The 22,056-nt window shown below is 44.3% G+C and overlaps 2 protein-coding genes across 2 annotated transcripts in view; one reads left to right on the forward strand and one right to left on the reverse strand.

The window, feature by feature from the left end:
• The window catches only part of Itga2 (integrin subunit alpha 2), a 95,308-nt gene extending 91,609 nt beyond the window's left edge, over positions 1-3,699 (forward strand). Inside the window, exons 28-30 of the mRNA XM_051172366.1 lie at positions 286-375; positions 2,623-2,739; positions 3,309-3,699. Coding sequence (XP_051028323.1) covers positions 286-375; positions 2,623-2,739; positions 3,309-3,446 — 345 coding nt within the window. The 3' untranslated portion in view covers positions 3,447-3,699. The remainder of the gene's footprint in view (positions 1-285; positions 376-2,622; positions 2,740-3,308) is intronic.
• An 8,454-nt stretch (positions 3,700-12,153) lies between these two features.
• Mocs2 (molybdenum cofactor synthesis 2) lies at positions 12,154-22,003 on the reverse strand. Its single transcript, XM_051172493.1, has 6 exons — positions 21,889-22,003; positions 19,511-19,655; positions 16,244-16,371; positions 15,550-15,700; positions 14,621-14,744; positions 12,154-12,395 (listed from the first exon to the last, which is right to left on the reverse strand). Exons 2-6 carry the CDS (start codon positions 19,606-19,608, stop codon positions 12,327-12,329), a joined length of 570 nt encoding a protein of 189 aa, XP_051028450.1. The 5' UTR covers positions 19,609-19,655; positions 21,889-22,003; the 3' UTR covers positions 12,154-12,326.
• Positions 22,004-22,056: the final 53 nt, after the last annotated feature.

Below are 22,056 nucleotides of genomic sequence, written 5' to 3' on the forward strand. Positions count from 1 at the left end.
TAATATAAGGATGTGCTTCCGGGACTCCAGTCTGGGTGCCGCCCTAAGACTTGGTTTAATTTGCAGAGGCAAGGTGGTCAATCACCGCGCATCTCAAAGGCTGCTCAGAAACTTCTGACAGGCCCATGCAGCAAGTTCAAGCTTGCAAAGGGCTGAATCTTCAGGCCTCGGGTTTCTCCTTGTGACTTTCCGCCAGGAACTGGGTAATCTTGAGCGTGCCAGGTTTTCTGTGCTGACTGCTGCAAGGGTAAAACTTTTTTTTTTTTTTTTTACTCTGTATTCCAGTCGACATTCCAGACTGTGCAGCTGACAGCAGTGGCAGAAATCGACACACATAACCCTCAGCTGTACCTGGTTGAGGAAAACACTGTCACGGTGAGTGAGATGTGTCCTTCCCTGTCTCCCTGACAGACGTCCTATTGTATGAAGCACGAACAGTCATCTTCTCATCTGTGTGCATGTAGAAGGTTCTGGCCGAAATGCTGAAGGCTGCCCTGAGCATCCTTAGGTTGAGATGTGGCAAGGGTGTCTTCTCTGTGACTCAGAAAGCCCAGACACTTGCCTTCCTCCTAGCCTCCTATGTTGCAAAGCTGGCTTATTGGAAATGATGATCTCCGCCCCCCCACACACCCGAAAGGTACAAACAGAGGGGGTCTATCGTATTTGGATACCATGCCTAAAGTGGCATTACCACTGCTTCTGTGCTGTGAGAAACCACCAGCAATTGAGAAATAAGACCTAAGTTATCCTGACTAAAGTCCTGAATTGGATCTAGAGCACTGCAAAAGAATATGTAAATAAGGTATTTATTAAGCTTTTTTAAAAGTGCTTCTTCTATCCAGACAGTGACATGTCCATTCATGGCCTTGCATTCTGGAGAACTACAAATGTAACCCTTCATTTAAAGGCATGGGGGGGGGGGGATACCATGGAGAAGTGCCCTTTCACAGAAGACAAAGGCTGTCTGTTCTTCAGCCTGGCACAGGCAACCTTCCTCTGCAGTGAGACTCTGGTTAGCATGTGCCATTTTTAGACATGACAGGATTTCCATGCCCGGCTAGTCCGCTGGCAGAACCCCAAGCATTTTCCTCCTGAAGCTTTTGTTTAAGAACCGGGAGCCAGTTCACAACTCTGCCCCCAAGGCCAGCTGGACAGTTGGCCCCTGTCCAGTGCCCGCAGCCTACAGATTGGTTAGAAAGCCAAGGGCCCCATGAACTCTGGGCCTCTCTCAATGCCTGTGTTGAGTTCGGAGGACTGCTGTCCCCGCTCTTGTCCCAGGAAAAATGATCCACACAATAGAGGACACTTTTCTGCCACTGGTTCGGGAACCTTGGTGAAAGCCCACGCCCGTCTCTGTAGAGGTTGGTCATGGAAAGCCAGAAAGAGAGCCAGAGAGCGCAGTGAACCCAGTGCTGGGAACGGAGCAATGCCGACTGTTTTCAAGGCTCCTTGTAGGAAAACGCGGCATCTGAGGGATACATGGGCTCCACTAACTTCTTTCCTTCATGAAAGCATCGCTGGGTCATGTTCACTGAAAATTCAAAGTTCTGTTTTAATGAATCCATCAGATTTTTCTCTTCTTCGTTTTTCTGCAATAGTAATTAATAGCAGAGGCTGACTTCTATGTGTGTCTGTGAAATTATTCTGCAATCCAAACAATTTAGACAGGCCTTTTAGGAATACTTAGGATCCATGTCATATACCGGCACACCCCTACTTGAAGAGACCCAGGCCCACATGTAGTATTGTGCTCAAGGGTACAGGGAGGTCCAAGCGCCAGATCGGTGACCTCGGAATACAGCCTTGGTACTGCACTACTGCATAGTAGTGAACTGCACGGGTTGATATCATTTCCTTCAGGACATTTTAGCTTCTCAATACAATCAAGGAGAAACAGCCACCGAGGGTGGCTTCCTGTTTTTCCCACCTCATTAAAAGCAGGTCCTCTGTCACTGCAGTTTAACGTACTATCAAGTAAATAAATTAACTATTGTCCCCTTCTGCTCTGTAACCCCTCAAGACTATTTTTGTAAAGAGCCTTTTCTCAACTAAGAAAAAGAATACGAGTGGAGTGTGGCTGTTGAAACCCCTGGGGCTGCCTTTGCACTCCACGGCCACAAAGATCACCATGGGACATGGACATAAAAGTCATGAATCTGCTCAAGGGCTGTGTGAGCTCACCCCTGAGATACCTGGTTCGACTTCCCCAGTGTTTTATATCAAACTTGAATGAGACTGTAGCCAGTATTTTAAAAGCCAGTACGAAATTAATGAATGAGGGGTTGGCGGCGGCTGTGCTCCCCCACCCCCACTGCTTCCTAGGATGCTTTGGTCTCCTTGGATCACAAAAAATGTACACCCGGAACTGAAGTGCCTAATTTAAACAAAGCATCTGATGCCTTCAGCCCAGCATAGCCACAAGTCACTGATATAGCCGAGGACGAGAGAGGAGAAAGACTGCGCATGTCTGAGTTTTTAGGCTGCGTCTACAACGTACTCTGCATGGCACTTGGGGAACAGCACCCCCTCTAGAACTGGGGGTCTTATAAAGTACTGGATTGCACTAGGTTCACTCTTCTGCTAAGCAGGTAAACTCAGTGTGGAGCATGTGTTCCCTCACAGATTCCCCTCATGATAACGAAGCCCGGTGAGAAGGCGGAAGTGCCAACGGGGGTTATAATTGGAAGCGTAATTGCTGGGATCCTCCTGCTGTCGGCTGTGGTTGCAGGTCTGTGGAAGGTAAGAAAATGTCGTGGCTAAAGTGCTGCACTGCTGAAGGTTCCTATTTTGAATCCCCTTACAAAACAGCAACTTGAATAAGGCATGCTACCTCTTGCCGTGGAGAAAAACAAAACACAAAACAAAACAAAAAACCAAGCAAGATTGTGCTTCCTTATTCAAGTCTTTGAAAACCAATAAGGGCTTTGCTTTTGTTTTAACTTCCCTATCACCCAGCACCCTGAACATTTTGTTCCGTTTCAAATAAACAGAATGGCAGACAGTCAATTTCACACAAGGAAACCAGACCCTCTAGACATAAAGTTCCTCAATATATGGGTGCTAAGGTATCAGTCAGTGCCTGTTCATGCCCCCCAAAACCTCTAGGCAGTCCAGAGGGGCTGTGGGTACGCGGGCAGCAAAGCAGGTCAAAGGCGCCTGCTGAATTAGGCACGGGTAGGAACGTCACTCTTTCAGTTGTTGGTATTTTCTGGGCACTGTGTGATGCGGATGTGGGTGTCTGTTGGGTAATGATCAAATCCAGATAACTGTAGTCTTGGGCGGTAACTGGTTATGTCGTCATCTTACAGCTTGGCTTCTTCAAAAGACAGTATAAAAAAATGGGCCAAAATCCAGAGGAGATGGACGAGACCACAGAACTCAACAGTTTAAACGACGGTGGACACCACTGCATGGGGGCTAGCGCCGGCCCAACTAGGGCTCGCTAGTATGGTGAATGGAGTTCTTTTAAAGTCCACTTTTAAATAGTTTAATAGGCAAACTAGCCTGATAATTTTAGCATAACTGCTGGACAGTGGGTAATGAAAGAAACTGTGGGTGGTAGCTAGGGGTAGATCTAAGACCAAAGATATGATATAGAAAGGAACAAAGTAATCTTTAGCCTGGCTAGTCCAGCCTTGACATTCTACCAGGAAGGTGGGATGCTTCTAGGCTTGACAAACCTTCAAGAAAACTGTAACATTTTAAAGACTTGGGGGCGGGAAAGTGCATGGGGAATGTTCTTTTTAATTTGATTAACAGTAACAAAAAAAGTGGAAAGTACCTGGTATGTATATTATACATTATATATGTTATATATTATAATAGAGCATGAGCATGTATTATACACATATATATAACTTTGATGTATCATATTGTAGGTTATATATGTGTGTTTATATGTGTGTGTGTGTACTAAGTACTTTCCACACACATATAACTAACGATATTACTATTATAAAGAATATGAATGTTTGCTGACAAAAGAAAAAAACCAGCACAGATTGTTTTTCCATTTCTGCTGCACATCCAAGGTTGATCCAAAGAAGATAACCTTTAAGTGGTAATCTTATTTATAAACTAAGTTAAAAAAAAATCCTGCTGTTGCAGAGCAGTAATCTCAGCTACGCAGGAGGCTGAGTCAGGAGTTGGAGTCCGACGTTTCTCTGAGCTGTATAGTGAGTTCAAGGCTATCCTGGAGAACCTAAGGAGACCCTGTCTAAAAGCAAAAGACAAAATGACAGCTAGGGCTTAGAGTGTTTGCTTAGCAGGATCTTAAAAAAAAAAAAAAAAAAAAAGATAAAACATGTGTTTTCTTTCAGCCCCTGACTGCCTCTTCTAAGTCCATTCTAAGTCTAGAATGTAAACATTCTAGAATAATCAAGAAAATATACGTATGTATTATATATAAGCACACATATATACAAGTATATAAAAAATATTTGCAGATAAGTATACCATCTACTAAAGAAACTTCCACAAACATTAAGCTGTAAGATGTTTAAAAGCCAAGGCACTAAAATTTACTTGTAATCTAAATATAACAAACTTACAGTGTGACCGTCTGCTGGGGCCATGGTTGCCAAATGAAAGGGAGGGGCTGTCTTTCCTTTTAGGAATCACAGGGGTGCTCCTCTAATTGATCAGCTATCAGGGAATGATCTAGTGCATTTGTCAGAGACAATTTCTTTTGTAAACTGCTACCCACATCTCCTACACTATTGAATACCAACCCACCCGACCCTACGCACTACCCCCAAGTGTTGAGCTCACACACCTGTGTGGATTATTTGACACACTCCTTAACTTTAGGGAGCTATTTTCATTTGCTGCTAAACAAGTAAGAAAACTAAACCTGAATTTGTAGCTGATGCAGCAATAAAAATAAATAAATAAATAAATAAATAAATAAATAAAGGTAAATGGGACAGCTCAGGAAGTTGTTAGGTCGGAGCAGTAGCAGAGGCCACTAGCTTAGAAGGGGCCTCTGTGCTGCATGCAGGCAGGCAACACTGTTCGGGTCTGACTCTTGAAACAGGCTATGCAAGTCCAGCAGCCTGCATCTGGCAAGCACCCAGGCCCTGTGATGTAAACAGATGGCACTCCAGGGAGGACGGGGTCCTTTCCAGCCCTCTGCACCTCATCTCTGAGCCTAGACATTCCCTAGAAGAGAGCTGTAAGAAAAAGGCTTGGGGGACAACAGGAGAACCCCCTCTGTTGTCCACTATGGGCAAAGAGCTTTAGTCCAGTCCTCAACCTTTTAGGAACTTCATTATTCTCCTAATGAAAGGGGAAGTCGGCCTTAGGGCTCGGCACTGACTCCATCTTAAAAGCCAACCATAAGGACTCCCTGCTATACAACCTCTAAGAATGTGACCTAGAGATGTCGGGGCGGGGAAACAACTTCCCAGTGTGTGTGTGGATGGATGGTGCTCACTGCCCTCATGGTCAGGCCCCTGGGTGGCAGAGTCCAAAGCTTCTTGGGCCACTTACTCGCTCACTTCATCTTTGATAAAGCTAAACAAACAAGGGGAGGATATTAGCTGTAAAAATCAGGGAGGAAGAGCAGAAACAGCCTGGTGCTCTCGTGGTTGTCACCCTGAGTCCAGTTGTTTTAACAGCTGTGTGGAGTCGCTATGTCACTCTAACCAAAATCTGGAAGAGTACAGAAATCAGGCACTGGGCTGCTGGAGAATACTACAGCATGTACTGAACCTACTGCGCACGCGCACACACACACACACACACACACGCACACGCACACGCACACACATACACACACGCACACACACACATACACACACACATACACACACACGCACATGCACACACACACACACGCGCACACACGCACACACACGCGCGCGCACACACATACACACAGGCACACGCACACACACACACACGCACATGCACACACACACACACACAGTTTTCTAGTGTGCTTTACAAGTACCTCCAGCACACCGTCTCTTTGCTTTACTGCCTCCCTTTCCTTCTATAGGCAGCAAACCAGGGTTACCTACCAGACACAGAACAGGACACCGTTAGCTAGCCTTGGCTTATGTCATCAGCTTTGACTAGTTCCTAAGGGGTAAGGCTGGGTTACAACTAAGACTTAGACACAGATGGTAAGCCATTTCTCACATTCCTCCAGGTTTTGTGCACTTAGCAGTATTGTCATTTGGGAGAAGTTTCAGGAGGGAGGGCTGTCTTGTGCCTTACAGGGTTTTAAGCAGCCATCCCCTCAAGGATAGACTGCATCTTCCCCCGTGATCCTGACAATAACAGATGTCCCCAGTCTTAACCAAAGGGCTCCTGTAGTTTTCAAGAAATTTTAAGCAAAGATGAATGTTCTCAAGAAATCATTGTGGGGTAGCAGGCGGCGTTTGCAATCAAGTTATGGTTGCCCACCCACCCAGTCATACCTTTGCTTTAAAAGTAAGTCTAGGGCTCAACAGACGTCGGGTTAAAATTTCCATTTCATAGATGGTAGATCACAAAATGTGATCTTAAAAACCTGACGTGCTTCTTGCATGGTCACCACACAACTCTACAAACAGCAGCAAGGTGAAATAGCATAATAAGAAAACTGGACTCATTTAAAATTATGCACCATTCATTTGAGCAGCCAACTATGAATGCCTGACTGGACAGATGTTTTTTTCTAGCTAGCAGTGTTATTTTATACAACAGTGAAACTTGCCTTTTTAACTGTGAAGAATTAAAAAAACAAAAAACAAAAAACAACTAAAGCCAATTTTGGATAGTCACATAAATGATTATTATAAATTATTATGTTATACTGTGTCTATCCTGATACATAGCTGGACCCAACATGTGAAAATTCCAGTAAGATTTTATTACACAGAAGGTAGATGCTCAGCTGAGCCCCTCATCTGTCTCCTTGCACACAAAGAGCAATCTCCTACACAGTCTCCTAGGACTACGGCCCTTGTGTGTTTTCAGGAAGCTCCTTTCAACACGAGAAAGTAAACATCTAGAGGTAAAAGATAAACATGGGGGTAAAGCTGGAAGTAAAATATTTACCAATCTGAATTTTAGGGTATAAAGATGTTGTCACTGTGTAAATATAGATTGTATTGTTTGTACTTGATTTTGGCAAATGAAGCCAAAAATGTAAATGTATATATTGCACAACTGTATTTGGATTGTCTATTTTTTTTAAAGGAGGAAGTTGTCTTCCTTTACATGTGCTGAGTAATCTTAGTAAGATGTGATCTTTGCTGGTTTTAATTAAATGTGTTTTGTCATTTTTCTTTCCACCAAAAGTATATAAGATGAATGTATTTGCTTGTACTCCAACTTGGTGAATTGACTTGAATTCTTAGAAACAATCCAACTGTAGTGACTGGCATGAATAAAAGCTTTTTCTGATACCAGAGCATAAGAAACAGGGAAGTTTTATTTAATTGTCAATCATTCTTTTCATGCCCTGTTGTTAAATATTATTAAAGTTGTTTTGAAAGTAAACTACTGTTCTTGAGTGTTTATTGCAAAGTTACACACTTCAGTTTGTCTTAGGGACTCCTTTTTCCTCAGAACACAGTCAAGGTTCAGTTTCGGAAGGCACGGGCTGCAGTGTGCACTTCTGGTCTGGTAGAAAACCAAGCAGCTGACGTGGTGCCACATGCAAAGCACAGTCAAAACATTTGGATATTAAATATGTGGGGGAGACTTAAATGCTAAAGAAAAGAAAGAAGCCCAGCACCCTGACATGAGCACCCTGAAGAATTAAAGCTAGACGCACTGGCGTTTACAGACATGGCAGACTGCGGCGGAGCTGAAGGAGAGTGTGAGGGTTTCCATCTGTATCAGTGTTAAAATAGCCCCCACTCGGGTATCGGGCATTCCTCCATGTGGGTCCCCACCCCCAAAACATACATAAGCAAAACAAAAACAACTGGAATATATGTTTAAAATACAACGCTGGAGACAAAGAACATTTTTTGTTGTTGTTTTGTTTTTAGTTTTCTAGTTTTTACATGTTTTTCTTTGCAGAAAGACCTATATTATTTTCTTGTTTAAGAATGTTTCTACAATATATTTTGAGCATATTCTTTCCCCTCACCCAACATTCCCAGATCCTCCCCACCTCCCCACTCGTCCAACTTTATGGTTTTGTTTTGCTGTCTGCAAAAGAAAATAAAAGATAATATGGAACCCATCTGTGTAGCCAACATGGCATCTGCCCCCATGTTGTGTGTCTGCGATACATGGAGTGTGGTTGATACACGGAATGACACTTGATTAACTTTCCATTTCCTATCGGGTATCAATTACAAACAGCCAATTGGTCAGGGTGGGACCTTATGTCCATTTCCCTCTTCTTAGTCAGTGCTGGCATTTTAGAACCTGTTTTAAAACCATCATCTTGTCCCGTACAAGTAACTGCATAATCATCTTATAGTTACTCATTTTCAACAGTAACTGATTCCTTTTACTGATTCTATATTACTATTAAAAACTACAAAGGTCCTCTAACAGTCTGCCCCTCGCCCTATTTAACCCTTAATTTTTCAGTAAGATACCAATTAAAGATCAAACATTAGATCTCACTTAAGGGCCACTCCAGCCTTATTGGTTGGCTACACTAAACTAAACGTTTTGGTTCTAGCAATATAAAACTACAATTTAAGTCAGTCACAGTTATAGCCCTGGATCTACTACCCTCTGCTGGATGATTCAAGTAATTACAACACACAGTAGACTTGTACTTGCCCACTTATGTCTAACCAGATGCTTTTTCACATCTGTACATGGTACAACTTACTTGTGAGGTGTGTTTAATTTGAGACACAGCATGTGACACCCACAACACACGTATTCATTCAACAAGTATTTGAGTGTATACTATAATAAGCTCATGCACTGCTTCGGCGCTTTAGTGACAGTCCTTGATATGAAGTTGAGACTAAAGACCGTGATAAACCACACTGGCTGTAGTACTTGGGGTAGCACTGGTTACCAAAACAAAATATGAGGCAGAGGAAATAGACAGGATTCTGTTTTTAAGCAAGGTAGCCTGTGAAGGCTTTCTGTGGAAATAACATTCAGAGACTGGAACAAAGAGGAAAAGCAGAGCACATAACTCTCAAAGAACAATCTAGAAAAGGCAGGAATAGCCTGCCCACACCAGCCACAGCAAAGCAGCAAGCCTGGAGCGGGACGTGAGGTGGGGAGGAGGGCTCACATCCTCTGTTGGGTCACAGAGGTGAGAGCTATGTACGGGCCATGGGATCCAGCACCTGTGAGAAGGCTCGTGCTAGACAGATGAATGAGTGAGGCTAGACATGACCATTAGATGGTAACTGTGGTCCACAAGGCCTGGGCCATGAAAGAGAAGTAAAGAAACTGGATTCAAGACTCACCCAGGAACCCTATTAGCCAAGAAATTCACACTCACAAAGTCAAAGCCAAGACCCAAAGGACTCAATCACCGTCTCAAAAAACATCTTGCAGACATCTCCTGACTCTACAGACCACACCCAGAAGATACAAATCTACAGGCTGCATCAATGGCTCAACATCTTTCATGGGCAGATAAGACTTTTCCATTCTCTACCCATTCATAGGCACTTGAAGGATAAACATGAGCTCATGATGATCGATGTCCTTGAGGGAACTCAGCTCCTGACTAAAGCCACAGTCCAAAGCAAGCAAGCTGTTAAAGGCTGCTATTACTTGAACTGCCAATGGCTAGAAGTCAGAGTGACATCAGCCACTTATTCTCTCAACAACCAGTGAGCTCTGCCACCCCTGAGACAGGTGATTAACGGAGCTCCTGGTGAATGCCAGTGCTGTGCACTATAAACTTTCAAGGACGTTCCATTCCACTTCTTCCAACAAGTCCCACATCACACTGGAGACTTGAAACCACAGTAGTCTGGGTCCCACACAGCATAAAGCCTATGTAATGAAGGCATGATTCTTTAAAACCATTTTTAACCACCACTCTATGATCTTTAAAAACATAATTACCTTCAATAAAGGCCTGTTTTCTTTCTTTCTTTCTTTCTTTCTTTCTTTCTTTTTAAAGAACATTTGAATAGAAAAGCTTTTTGTTGTTTTGTTTCTGTTTTTTGAGAAGGAGTTTTTCTGTGTAGCCCTGGCATGCTAGGACTTCACTCTGTAGACTAGGCTGGCTTCAAACTCAGAGATCCACTCTAATGCTGAGATTAAAGGCATGCACCACCACTCCCAGCTCTGGTACAGATATCTTAAAACTTGAAAGTTCCTATATTGACCTTACATACAATATATTAACATCATGGGTGCAAAAACCATTTTAAAAAATACACATTGGCCTACTAACTTAATGTGTTTTCAGGTCTAGGACAACTGACTCCGACACGCAGCTCCTGATCCCCAGAGACACAGACTAAAGCCTGGTGGAAGGACAGAGAGGTTCTACGGCGAGAGAAGGCTGAGACACACAGATGACCCCAGAGCGTGAGGGGATCGAGATTTTTCTCTCTTCCCAGTGGTCTTCTTACCTAACCATTAGGGGAGGACTGAGTAACCAAGTAACCAAACGATTCCTGAAGATGCAAGAGTGTCCTGTCGTTCACAGCCACTCAGGCTAGACGATCCTCCTGTGATAGGAAAGGCAAGGGGTTCGTCATAGGATGGGCGTTCAAGAAACACTTGTTGAATATATGAGCTAATTAGGTAAGATGTGTCTCCCTGGATATAATAGGAATACTAGGCGACTTGCCAAAAAGAAAAGAAAAAGCCTTTCAATCTAAGTGTTTCAAAGCAGTTTTTAATTCTTATTATGAGCAATGCTAACTCCAGGATGATGACAATTGCCCAACTATGTATGTGTGTGTGTATGTATGTATATATGTATGTATGTATATATATACACATAGATAGATAGATAGATAGATAGATAGATAGATAGATAGATAGATAGATAGGTTTCTTTGTATAAGTCCTGGCTGTCCTAGAACTCACTTTGTAGAGCAGGCTATCCTTGAACTCACAAAGATCCTCCTGTCTCTGCCTCCTGAGTGCTAGGACTAAAGGTGTACATTACCAATGCCCAACTTTATGTGTGTGTGTGTGTGTGTGTGTGTGTGTGTGTGTGTGTGTGTGTGTGTGTGCACGTGTATGTATTATTTATTTTCATTTTATGTTCACTGGTGTTTTGTCTGTATGCATGTGTGTGTGTGAGGGTGTCAGAACTGGAGTTATAGACAGGTGTGAGCTGCCCTGTGGTTGCTGGGTATTGAAACCAGGTCCTGTGGAAGAGCAGCCAGTGCTCCTAACCACTGAGCCACCTCTCCAGTTCTGCTGACGTTTCAACTCTTTATGAGCTCAGAATGCATCTTAAGTTTCCCCAGTGGAGCCACATGAGGTGATGGCTATGTCAGTCATCCGGGTTGTGACAGTCAGTGTACAACACAAGCACCACAACACCACGGTATAGAGCTTAAGTACACTTTACTTCTCAAATATATGTCAATAAAGCTGAAAACATTTTCAAAACATATGGTATGGGACATGTATACTCAAACTTGCCATGATGGATTGATCAATCAAAATCTAATGTTTGGCATAAAAATCTTGCAGAAAATTTGTTTAGTAATAATTTCACACAAGTTATAAATGTTACATAAACATGAAAACTATCCAAACTACTTTAATAAATAATTACACAATCTCCTTAAACAGTTGTAGGGCAACTTCCAAACATCAAACATCATTTAAACGCAAACCACCTTGCTTCTAGCTAGCTCTGTAACAATTTTACGATCATTCGTACAGTCATAAGAATATTGACAACTGGTGAAATATAAAAAGCTTTATTGTGTAATTATAGATTCTGAAGTCATAGTGGTCTCTATAATATAAAATTCCTTAGGTGCTACCGCTGGATTATACACAGACAGGATCTACTTTTGAGTTGTTTAAGCCATGACTTATCTAGGTTCACTTTTAAGTGATGTAAAATATACAGCATCGAAACTGACAATGACTTCCTGACTCTGCCAATTATCTGTGCCGCGTGCCTGACTGCGATGCTCCTAACACACTGTGAGAGGGGGGTGGTCTTCCTGAGATAGCTAAGAGTAAAAGGAAGGGCACAGCTCACTGTTGAGCTGGCTCCCATCAGGACTTAGCCACAGAAGGATGGGTCTGCCACAGGTGCCTTGCCTCATGTTCGAATCAAGCCATTTCTCCCCATTTTTAGTTCCTAGGTAGCCCCTCGTCCCGCACACTCATGCATTTTGCTATTTCTCCATTTGTGTAACCTAAGAGATTGTTTACCTAATTTAAAGATTTAGTGCACCAAAAACTGATTAGTCACCGGCTGCCCAGAAGCATTCTTTGTTTCTTTTCCAAGATGAAGCTGATTCTTCATATATTTCCTAAAAAAACAAACCACAGCAGGTATTCAAAATGCATTGTGTTAACAAGGGGGAATAAAATACTTTGACTAAGCCTGACAAGTGACTAGTACATCTCCTACTAACAGTCTATGGACACTTTTATGAATCTCTGAGAGCACAAACATAAATAAATACACATGGCTTATGCACGAGCATTCTAACTCAGGCCAGGAAAGGACAGGCCGGAAGCTGTCACAAGGCAAGACGAAACCACGGAAAAGGGTAAACAACTCCATTTGGGCCACCCGCCCCCGCCCTTTCATCTCTTGTTGAGGGTTAAATTATGTACAAGAAAGTGGAAAGTCTTTAGCTTTGAGCCTTTCTTCTTTCCAAACTCACCTACGGGGACATTGCTAAAAGGAATTTCCACCAGCTGTGAAGAGACATGAGGCCAGGGAAGTGTTTGAACAGGCCTGCGCCTTAGTGGGGTGTGACCTCTGTGCAGTACCCTACCCTGCCTGTCTGCAGCTGTTTTTCCTGTGTCACAGAGGATCTCCACCTGAAGGCAAAGAACCAGGCTGGGACTCAAGTGGCTATGAACAGGAAGAAGAGGAGCATCGCCGCTTCCCACCCTGGCCAGATTTCATTTCCACAGTGAGAGAAATCCAAGCTCAACTGCCCTTAAGTCCATCCCTGTAGCTTCACCTCTAAGACTCATCTCTTCTTCTCCTCTTCCTCTCCCCTCCCCTCCCCTCCTCTCCTCCCACCTCACCTCTCTCTACTAAACAGCTGGATTTCTTTGTCCAGGTTTTCTCAGTTCCCTCACGACAGCCATTTCAAGTGCTGAGTCTGCACCTCATGGGCCACATCACGTGTCTTGTCTGTTCCTGGGTGAGGTCTGGGTTCCCTTCCCCTACCTGACCGCCTCAAAGCATCCGCACTTCCTCACCTCTCTACAAAGAAGAGCAAACAGAAAGTTCGCTAATCCTTGAACCTGCCTCTCGCTCTCACCTGCAGGCCCTCTTCTGCTCTCTGGCCTGCCTGCCCTCTCCTCTCCAGTAGAGAGAGCTATCTTTGCATCTGGCTAGAACCTCATTTGGAATAATCTCAGCTCCCATCCCTTGTCCAGGCTTGCCTTACATTCTCTCAGGATCACCAGCTCCTTACACATAGCATATCCTGCAATCCCGAAGTAGTTCGTAAAGTCTTTAGCCCACAGAGAGGATCAGGTTTTACTTGGAAAATATGTCCATTAAATCTCCCTGACCCTAGTTCATTGTTGCACTTGCTCATCTCTCCCACTGCCTGGGGCCAGCCATCCCTTGAGGAGAGCCCTGGCCCTCTGTGAGGCTCTTCTGATCTCTTGAGCTATCATTAGTTCTTCAGCTTTGGCAAAAGCCGCACTGCTGAGGGCAACTCAGGGATTCTGGGCTCAGGTACATAATTACACACTTTTCAAGTGCAGCACACTCTGCCCAATGCTGCTACACTGGGGGCAGGAGCCGGGGGGGGGGGGGGGGAGCTGTCCCTTCTGAAGGCCCCATTAGCCAGAGAATCACTTGCTCTTATTTGACTTGACTTAATGGCAGAAAACACACCAGAATGTCCTATCAGTGTTTATATTTTTATATGTATTTTTGAGGTGGGGTTTATGTAGCCCACGACACACTAGAGCGTGACTCTCCCACAGTGCTGGGAATGTGGATGTACAACAACACTCCTGCTGCCTATTTCTTTCCTAATTCAGCTACTAAGCATTTTCTCAGACACAAGTCTCCACCCTAAAAAAAAAATAAAATAAAATAAGAACACTGGGCAAACGCTCTTTTGCCTTGAGGAATTTCTATTTTAGCCAGAGACTAAAGAGCTAACATTATTCTAACTTTCCAAAGAAAGACCTCGAGTTGAACAGACTCCTACCTGAAGCGAGATTACCTTATGAACCACAGAAACAGTGTGGATTACAGATTCTAACTGCCAGCACTGTGGAGGTCTATTCTACAGCATGCATTCCTTGGGCTAGAGATACACATAGAGACAGAGACAGAGACAGAGACAGATGTGTGTATGCACGTATACGAGATATATATATGGTTAAACTCAGAACACAGCACTGCATAAATGCACTATATTTCACAGATAAGGAAAACAAGATTCTACGGTAAGCAAGGCACATGAAGCCAAATCCTGAATGTACTCAACTCCCATCCTCTATCTAAGAATAAAATCATGTCCATGTGGCGAGAGGTATTTCCCTCACTTACCTTTTTCCATATAGGCACCTTGGCTTTTAGAGAGTCAATGGCGTAGCTCACAGCTTCAAGGGATGCGGCTCTGTGAGGCGAGGACACAGCAATAATCGTGCTTGCCTCTGACACTGGAACCAAACTTGAACAAGATGACAGAAAAAAATTACCATTGCCACCCAATTCACATTTTAAAGAAACCACTAAAACAGTGAATATATATATATGTATATATATATATACAAATTCTAGTTTACTTAAATATCTGGGTTAACTAGAAAATGACAGCTCGTCAGTTACAGTCGGAGGAAGTTGCCATCTATCCATAAAAGTTCTTTGACGGGGACGAAGAAGAAAAGTTCTCCTTCTCTAATACAGCAAAGACCTGATCCCACAAGGCACAGAGTGACCACGCACACTGAGCACAGGATTAAAAAAAATAATAAATATCAATTACACTTAAGCAACAGGAGCGGCAACACCCAGTAGCATTACCAGTTAGCAATAAAATTATAGCTAATAACAAAATGACAGATGTCTTAATTGACGGCTTCTTTTAAAACCCTGGAACGCCACTCTTTTGGGTTGTATGAGAAACAAATTATTTCTAATGGTTTCAGATCTGTAGCCAACTTTCAACACACACTAAGCCCAGAGCCCAGAACAACTGTCTAGAAGCCTTGAGGAGTTAGTCAGATGTTCCCACGGGCACTGAGGGCCGGGACCTGAAGGTCTTGGCGCAGTTACATCTCATGATAGCAAAAGACGCTGTGAGGGCATCCAAGGCCACAGGCCGAGAACCAGCAAAGATAAAGGCTGGACGCCCTCTCCATGTCCTCCGGAGAGAAAGCACAAGCCTTCCTTTCTTTGTAGGAAAAGTCTCTGAGTCAGTACCAATACACAGAGGGAAGGCAAGCACACTCAACATTCAGAAGCTAAAGACCCACCCGAGCCGATGGAACACCGCTATGTGTTTGATTGGCCATTTCTGTCTAATGTCACTACAAATTTTTCTGATTTCATTTTCTGCCATTGGTACATATGCTTCATATTCTAAACTGATGACTTTTTTGCCTTCAAAGTTGTTTCTTGTAGTCCCTAAAAAAACAAAATATTCAAACAGAAATCAGGCAATGGAAATAAGATTTTTTTTCCTATAGCAGAAATACTTCATTTACAGAATTGCAAAAAAAAAAAAAGGATTACTTCTAATTTACAAAGAAGTAGTGTACATTTGTCTAAAACCTACTTTAATTTTTTTGTTTTACAAGCAAAGTTTGATTAGGAGAACCAAAGATAATTATCTTCAAGGTGACCAAGAATGATAATAATTGAGCAAGCTCCATGTAAGTCTCAGAATGACAATCTAGTTTATTCCTCTTCTTACCAGCAGCAGTGCTTCATCCCAAAGTTTAGAGAGTACAAAGTTGCAAAAAACATACAAAAGTCAAAGTTGACTTCTATCATGCCTTTATTTTCCCTGCTTGTCAATCAAAAAGCAACTAAGGTAAAACTAAAACTGGAAAGCGTCCGCCCCTTCCATGGACAGTGTTGGTTTGCTCCTCAGTCCTGCACATCCTTAGACTGTGACATCAACATGGGTTTCTAATCTGCAGAAGTAGAGAAAAATCCCAAACTCACCTACAAAGAGGGACACTGCACCACACAGCGGGGAGATGACCAACCGTGACACTTGGTCCACTGAAAGTTTCTCGGCAGTCAACTGTATTACGTCCTTCGGTTTCTCTTCAACCTCATCCACATCGTTGCTGGAAATAAAGATGTCAACAACCCTTAGCGAGAAGGATGCCGGAAGTAGAGCTTTCAACTTACGTGTCATTTCTATGTCCACATTTTCTATATTAGGTGGGAAGAAGGGGTGGGGGGGGGGGGGGGGGGGTGGGTTTGATTTAAATGATAAAAAAAAAAAAAACTATGTCCAAAGTTTTAACAAATTAATACAACTATTACAGGAGTTCTACATGAGCGTGAGCACTAACACGTGTCCACTTCACGTGCCAATACACCCCAAGAATGCAACTGCTGTGCATCCCTCTCATCAGGACACAGCTGAGGTCTCACCACTTTCATCCATATGTCAACCACTACACGACCCAGCCCCACACCTAGAACACGACTAACCACTGCGCCACCCAGCCGCACATCTAGAATGGCCTTCCCTTTTACTCAAGCAAGAGACGGAAGAGAGAAAAATATGCTTTCATAGGAATGAGGAGCCTTCACAACCTGGCTGAAGCCCAGCAGGTCATGGAGGAAAGAGGGTAACAACTGCACACCTATGCTCCAGGCATTGCTATTATGTAAAGTCTCGTAGTTCCTGTTTATTCCCTAAACAGTACTATGCAACCGGGTAGCTTTATATCCGTTGACTTCTATCATACCTTTATTTTCCCTGCCAGTTAATATGGCTTGCTAATCAAAAAGCAACTAAGGTAAAACTAAAACTGGAAAGTGTCCGTCCCCTTCCACGGGCAGTGTTGCCATCAGATTGGCCTGTAGGTAACCCTGTGGGGCATTTTCTTTATTTATGATTGATGTGGAAGGGCGCAGGCCACTGTGGACGGTGCCACCCCTAGGCTGGTGGTCTTGAGTGCTGTAAGGAAGCGGGTGAAGCTAACTATGATGAGCAAGGCAGGAAGCACAAGCCAGGAAGCTGCATCCCTCCCCGCCCTGGTTTCCGCTTCATTCCAGCCTTGAGTTCCTGCCTTGATTTCTCTCAGTGTTGGACTACGACCCAAGTTGTAAGCAAACAGGAAGTCCTTTGTTCCCAACTTGCTTTTGGTCATGGTGTTTCTTCATGGGAATAGAAATACTAACTAAGGCAAATGACTAGGAGCCAGAGCGGACCCTAGGCACTGGTCTGCAGGGAACCAAAAGCGCAGTCTCCTGCCCTCAGATCCTTGCATTTGAACAGGAGGAGCAAACCAACAAAGAACCACAGGCCCAGGAAGACGGCTCAGCAGATAAAGGTACGCGCCACCAAGCCAAACTACCAAGTTTCATGCCCAGGACGTACATGGTGGAAGAAAGAATCGACCCCTACAAGCTGCCCTCTGACTTCTACATGCACCCTGTGGCACGTGCACATTTACACACACATGCACACAAACAATAAAAAATGCAAAAGAAAAAAATTAAGAGCAATCACAAACCTACCACATTAGGGTAACTATATGAAAACAAACTTGTGAGACAGGTCTCGGGACTTCTGCACATAAAGGGATCTGAGAGGTCTCTCTAAAGAGGCAATGCTCAAAGTTGACACCTGAACGATGAGAAGCAACACGAAGAAGTGGGGAGAGGGCATAGGTGATGAAAGAGAGCGGCAAATGCCAAGGTTCTCGAACAGTAAAGAATACGATATGCTTACAAGCACAGGAGTAGAGGGGAGAGGCTAGCCTGAGGCTGGCCAGGAGTAGAGGGGAGAGGCTAGCCTGAGGCTAGCCAGGAGAAAGGACCTTACACTGTATGCCATGAGAAGGACAACTGAAAACCCCGTGAACGTTCATCTGAATAGAAAAACAAAACAACAGCAACAACAACAAAAAAGAACTACTACTTTTCTTTTTCTGATGACACTGAACCCAAACAGTGCTTCCAGCCATACTGAGTTCCCATAGCTCTGATTGAACAAGACTATTCACACTCAGCTTGCAGGTTCTAAAACTAGCTAAGAGAAACTGGGCTTAGCTCACTCAAACACTGTGCAGCGCTGCTAGCAATCTTGCTCACCCTTTTGAGTAGCTGTAGCCACACAGGTGGGCTTTTAAAACCGGAGTGCTGTTCTCTGAATAAATTCTAAAAGATAGCATTTTAGAACTCCCTGAGATCATCACGGTGATGTGCTGGTCAGAATGTCCACATGAAACTAAGATAATCTTTCACAGGGAATCCTGCCATGTTCAGATAGCAGGCCCGAGAAAGACCCAGGTGTGAGCATCATCTGCTCCATTGCTTTCCAGGAAAGTGAGGCAGAGAAAACAGACACCTTTGGCTTGTGTTTACTGGGCCCGAACCTTTGCATCTGTGCAGGATATTTACTGTTGCTTTGGGGGGAATTTTTGCTATCTTTTTTTAATCTATAGCCTAAAGAGTTTTTAACCAAAAATAATTCAGTTTTCAGTTTATTTATTCTTCAGTTGATGATACAATAAGCTGTTTCTACTCAATCCTTAACACGGATGCTCCCAGACTATCCTAAAGCCTGCTTATGTGCATCCACTCCAGTGTGACCTCACTGGCCTGTGGTGCCCCACTGCAACACAGCTGAGAACAATGCTCCTCTGTGTCAGACAATGGTGGACTGTCTTTTCCGAGACCCTGACCAAAATTTAACTTCCAACTTATGCAATTTTTGTCCAAGAAAGCTATTATCGGGTATAAGTAACTGCATTTGTTAAAAAGTAGACAGAATCATATATTACAAAGATGAATTCAAATTTCCTTTCTGCCACTGTGACCAAAGCTGTGTGTGTGTGTGTGTGTGTGTGTGTGTGTGCGCGCGCGCGCGCGCGCGCGCGCGCGTGCGCATTCATAAAACCTGAACTGTTTTTAATAGCTGAGTAGTATTCCACAGTGTAAATGTACCACAGTTTCTTTATCCACTCTTCTACTGAGGGACACTTAGGCTGTTTCCATGTTCTGGCTATTATGAATAAGGCCACTATGAACATGGTTGAGCATGTGTCCCTGTTGTGTGCTGGAGCACTTAAAGAAATGCTCAACGTCTTTAGTCATCAGAGAAATGCAAATCAAAAGGACTGCTTCAGTGAAGGTCTGGTGCAGACAGACTCACAAAGAATGCATAGCAACAGCAAACCGTACACACGTTAGGACGTGTGTGATCCTCCACCACAAGACCAGCCTAAAAGAAGAGATACCACATACCTAGATGGCTCAGGTGCATTATCCTCCACTAATTGGAGGGACAATGGCAACTTCGTCTCCAGGCTGAAGCAGGAGCTGCTGATCTCCGAGCTCGACATACTCTTGGCGGACAGCAAATATCACCTGGTTCCTAACATCAGCCAGTCTAGAGAAGAAACAGTCCTGTTGGAGGTTTCGAGGTGACCCGCACATCCTCAGCTGCATTACGTACCACGTCAGTCACAAAGGTATGAGGCTAACTCATTCTGTAGAAGGGCATCCCTTGAAGAACATACTTAATTACAAAAATATGTTAGGCTATCTTCCCCTGGGGGGAAAGAAACTAATACCCGCAAACTAGGCAGGGGCCAATGTTCAGAACATTAGGGGAAAAATAAAACTTCCTAATCAGTGCACGGCTCTTTCACAGGCCTACCTACTAAGTGTGGACACATAGTAATTAAGTCTGGCTGAGAGGTCCCCCAGGAAACCAGGTGTGTCCCTGCAGGTAGGTAAAACAGTACAGAGGCCTTGCCAACTTTCCACTGAAAGTGAAAGTGATCTGAAAGCTCCCTGGTCAGGGAGGAGTACTTCCTTCTCTGCCCACAGTGCATCGTCTTCTGCACCAAGCACCGAGCTCTGGGACAACCCTCTCCATAGGCGGAAGCAGCATTACTGATATTCCTGGGGCAGTTTCGAGTAAGACCCGTGTATATTTCACAACAAAGGCTGGAGGTTAAGAAAAATGATAGCAGTTCAATTTCAGATTTGCAAGGGCCAGGGGGAAATTTTCAAGTGTCATAAAAACTCAAGCTCAGCCAGGGGGCAGAGTTTGCTAGGATTCGTTTTCTTTTAATCTCAGAAACTTCTGAGTATCCCAAAGAAGAGAAAAAGGACAGAGAAAGTTTACAGTGCATCATTTTTTAAACATTTTATCTTAGCCTATAAAAGGCGGAACTTACATTTTCTGCCTTAGAAAGTATAAAAATGATTGTAAATTATATAAACATGTCTGGGTGTACCCACTTAGCTGTGTTCTTTTAGTAAATTATCTGTAACATTCTTGTACTTGGACATTTCTGGTACTCTTGTATTAAACACACACACACACACACACACACACACACACACACACAATCCTAAAGACATTTACATGCTCATCGTATGCACTGTATAGCTTTAACTACCCAGGGTGCCGAGTCTCCAGTTCCTGCCACAGCTGCAATGCTTGGATTTCTTGCGGCACAGAAATGGTCTCTGAGCGAACTCCAGTTATTTCAGCACTTTTTGCAAAATACAACACTTCAATCTAAAAAGAGAGAAGGGGCTTTAAATACCTCACACAGAGACATTTCTTCACTTCCCAAAGGAAACGGCTCATAAAGCTCCAACAAAGCCCTGTGGTGGTGGCGCACGCCTGTAATCCCAGCACGCAGGAGGCAGAGGCAGGTGGGTCTCTGTGAGTTCGAGGCCCAGCCTGGTCTACAGAGAGCAAGTTCCAGAACATCCAGGGCTACAGAGAGAAATCCTGCCTCAGAAAACTAACAAACAAACAGAAACTCTGCACTATAACTCCAGGTTCACATTTGGGACAAAAGTTTTAGACAGTTCTGACTTCTGCATACTTTCTATACCTGTCGCAAACTTGTGCGGCACCATTAAAATCCTAGTGCATGTCCTTGGGAAACATAGTAGGCCTGACTTCGGTTGACTTAGACTTGATTCATCCACAAACCGTGACGTGGTGAACAGAGGTCTGAGTCAAGAGGTGAACTGCACAACTGAAATGAGTGACCCAGCCAGCAAAGGCCTAAGCTTCCATTTCACGTTGGCCAAACGACCTTTGGCTCCAGTCGCCATTACGATTAAGTTACACAACACAGAGAGACATGCCGCAAAGCAACTGGCCTTGAATTACAGGATAAGCTGGTACTTTCTAGGCCACACCTGTGCAACCAGCCCGGGAACTAAGGGTGCTGACCAGGCAGACCGGCCGCGCATCTGTCGCTCAGCACAGCTTGCGCCTCTCCACCACAATCACGGCTTCTGCAAATTACCCAGGGCTTGTCAAATCAAGGGGTGACGCACATTTCCTCGCAACAACTCTTAATTAGGTGCGTTTTAGTTTTTTAAAAAATAATCTGTCTAAACGAATGGCCGGGAGGGGGGCGGGGAGGTGGGGGATTTCTAGGAGCCTCCAGGGAAGGAGGAGTCCGCCGTGAAGACCACGACCTGGACGGACACCCAGCGTTCGGAGACAGAACGTGACTTTTCAGTGAGCAGCAGAAGCAAGGCCCGGAACCAGGGAGGAAACGGGGAAGAAGGGCCTCCCGAGAAGGTCCTCGCCTGTGGTGGAGCCCAGTGCCCAGGCTAGCTCGCCCGCGGGTAGCACCTCTTACCTGGCACCGTGGGACCATCCCGCTACACACCGCGGAGCAGGTTTACCACCTCAGAGGAGCCGGGTGACGCGAGGCGCATGCGCAGACAAGAGCACCACCTCCCCGGGCGGTGCCCAAGCCCCGGTGTGTAGACACTGCGCATGTGCACGCTTCGCCCCGCCCCCGCCT

This window comes from Acomys russatus, chromosome 30, assembly GCF_903995435.1.
Source record: "Acomys russatus chromosome 30, mAcoRus1.1, whole genome shotgun sequence".
Classification (NCBI taxonomy): domain Eukaryota; kingdom Metazoa; phylum Chordata; class Mammalia; order Rodentia; family Muridae; genus Acomys; species Acomys russatus.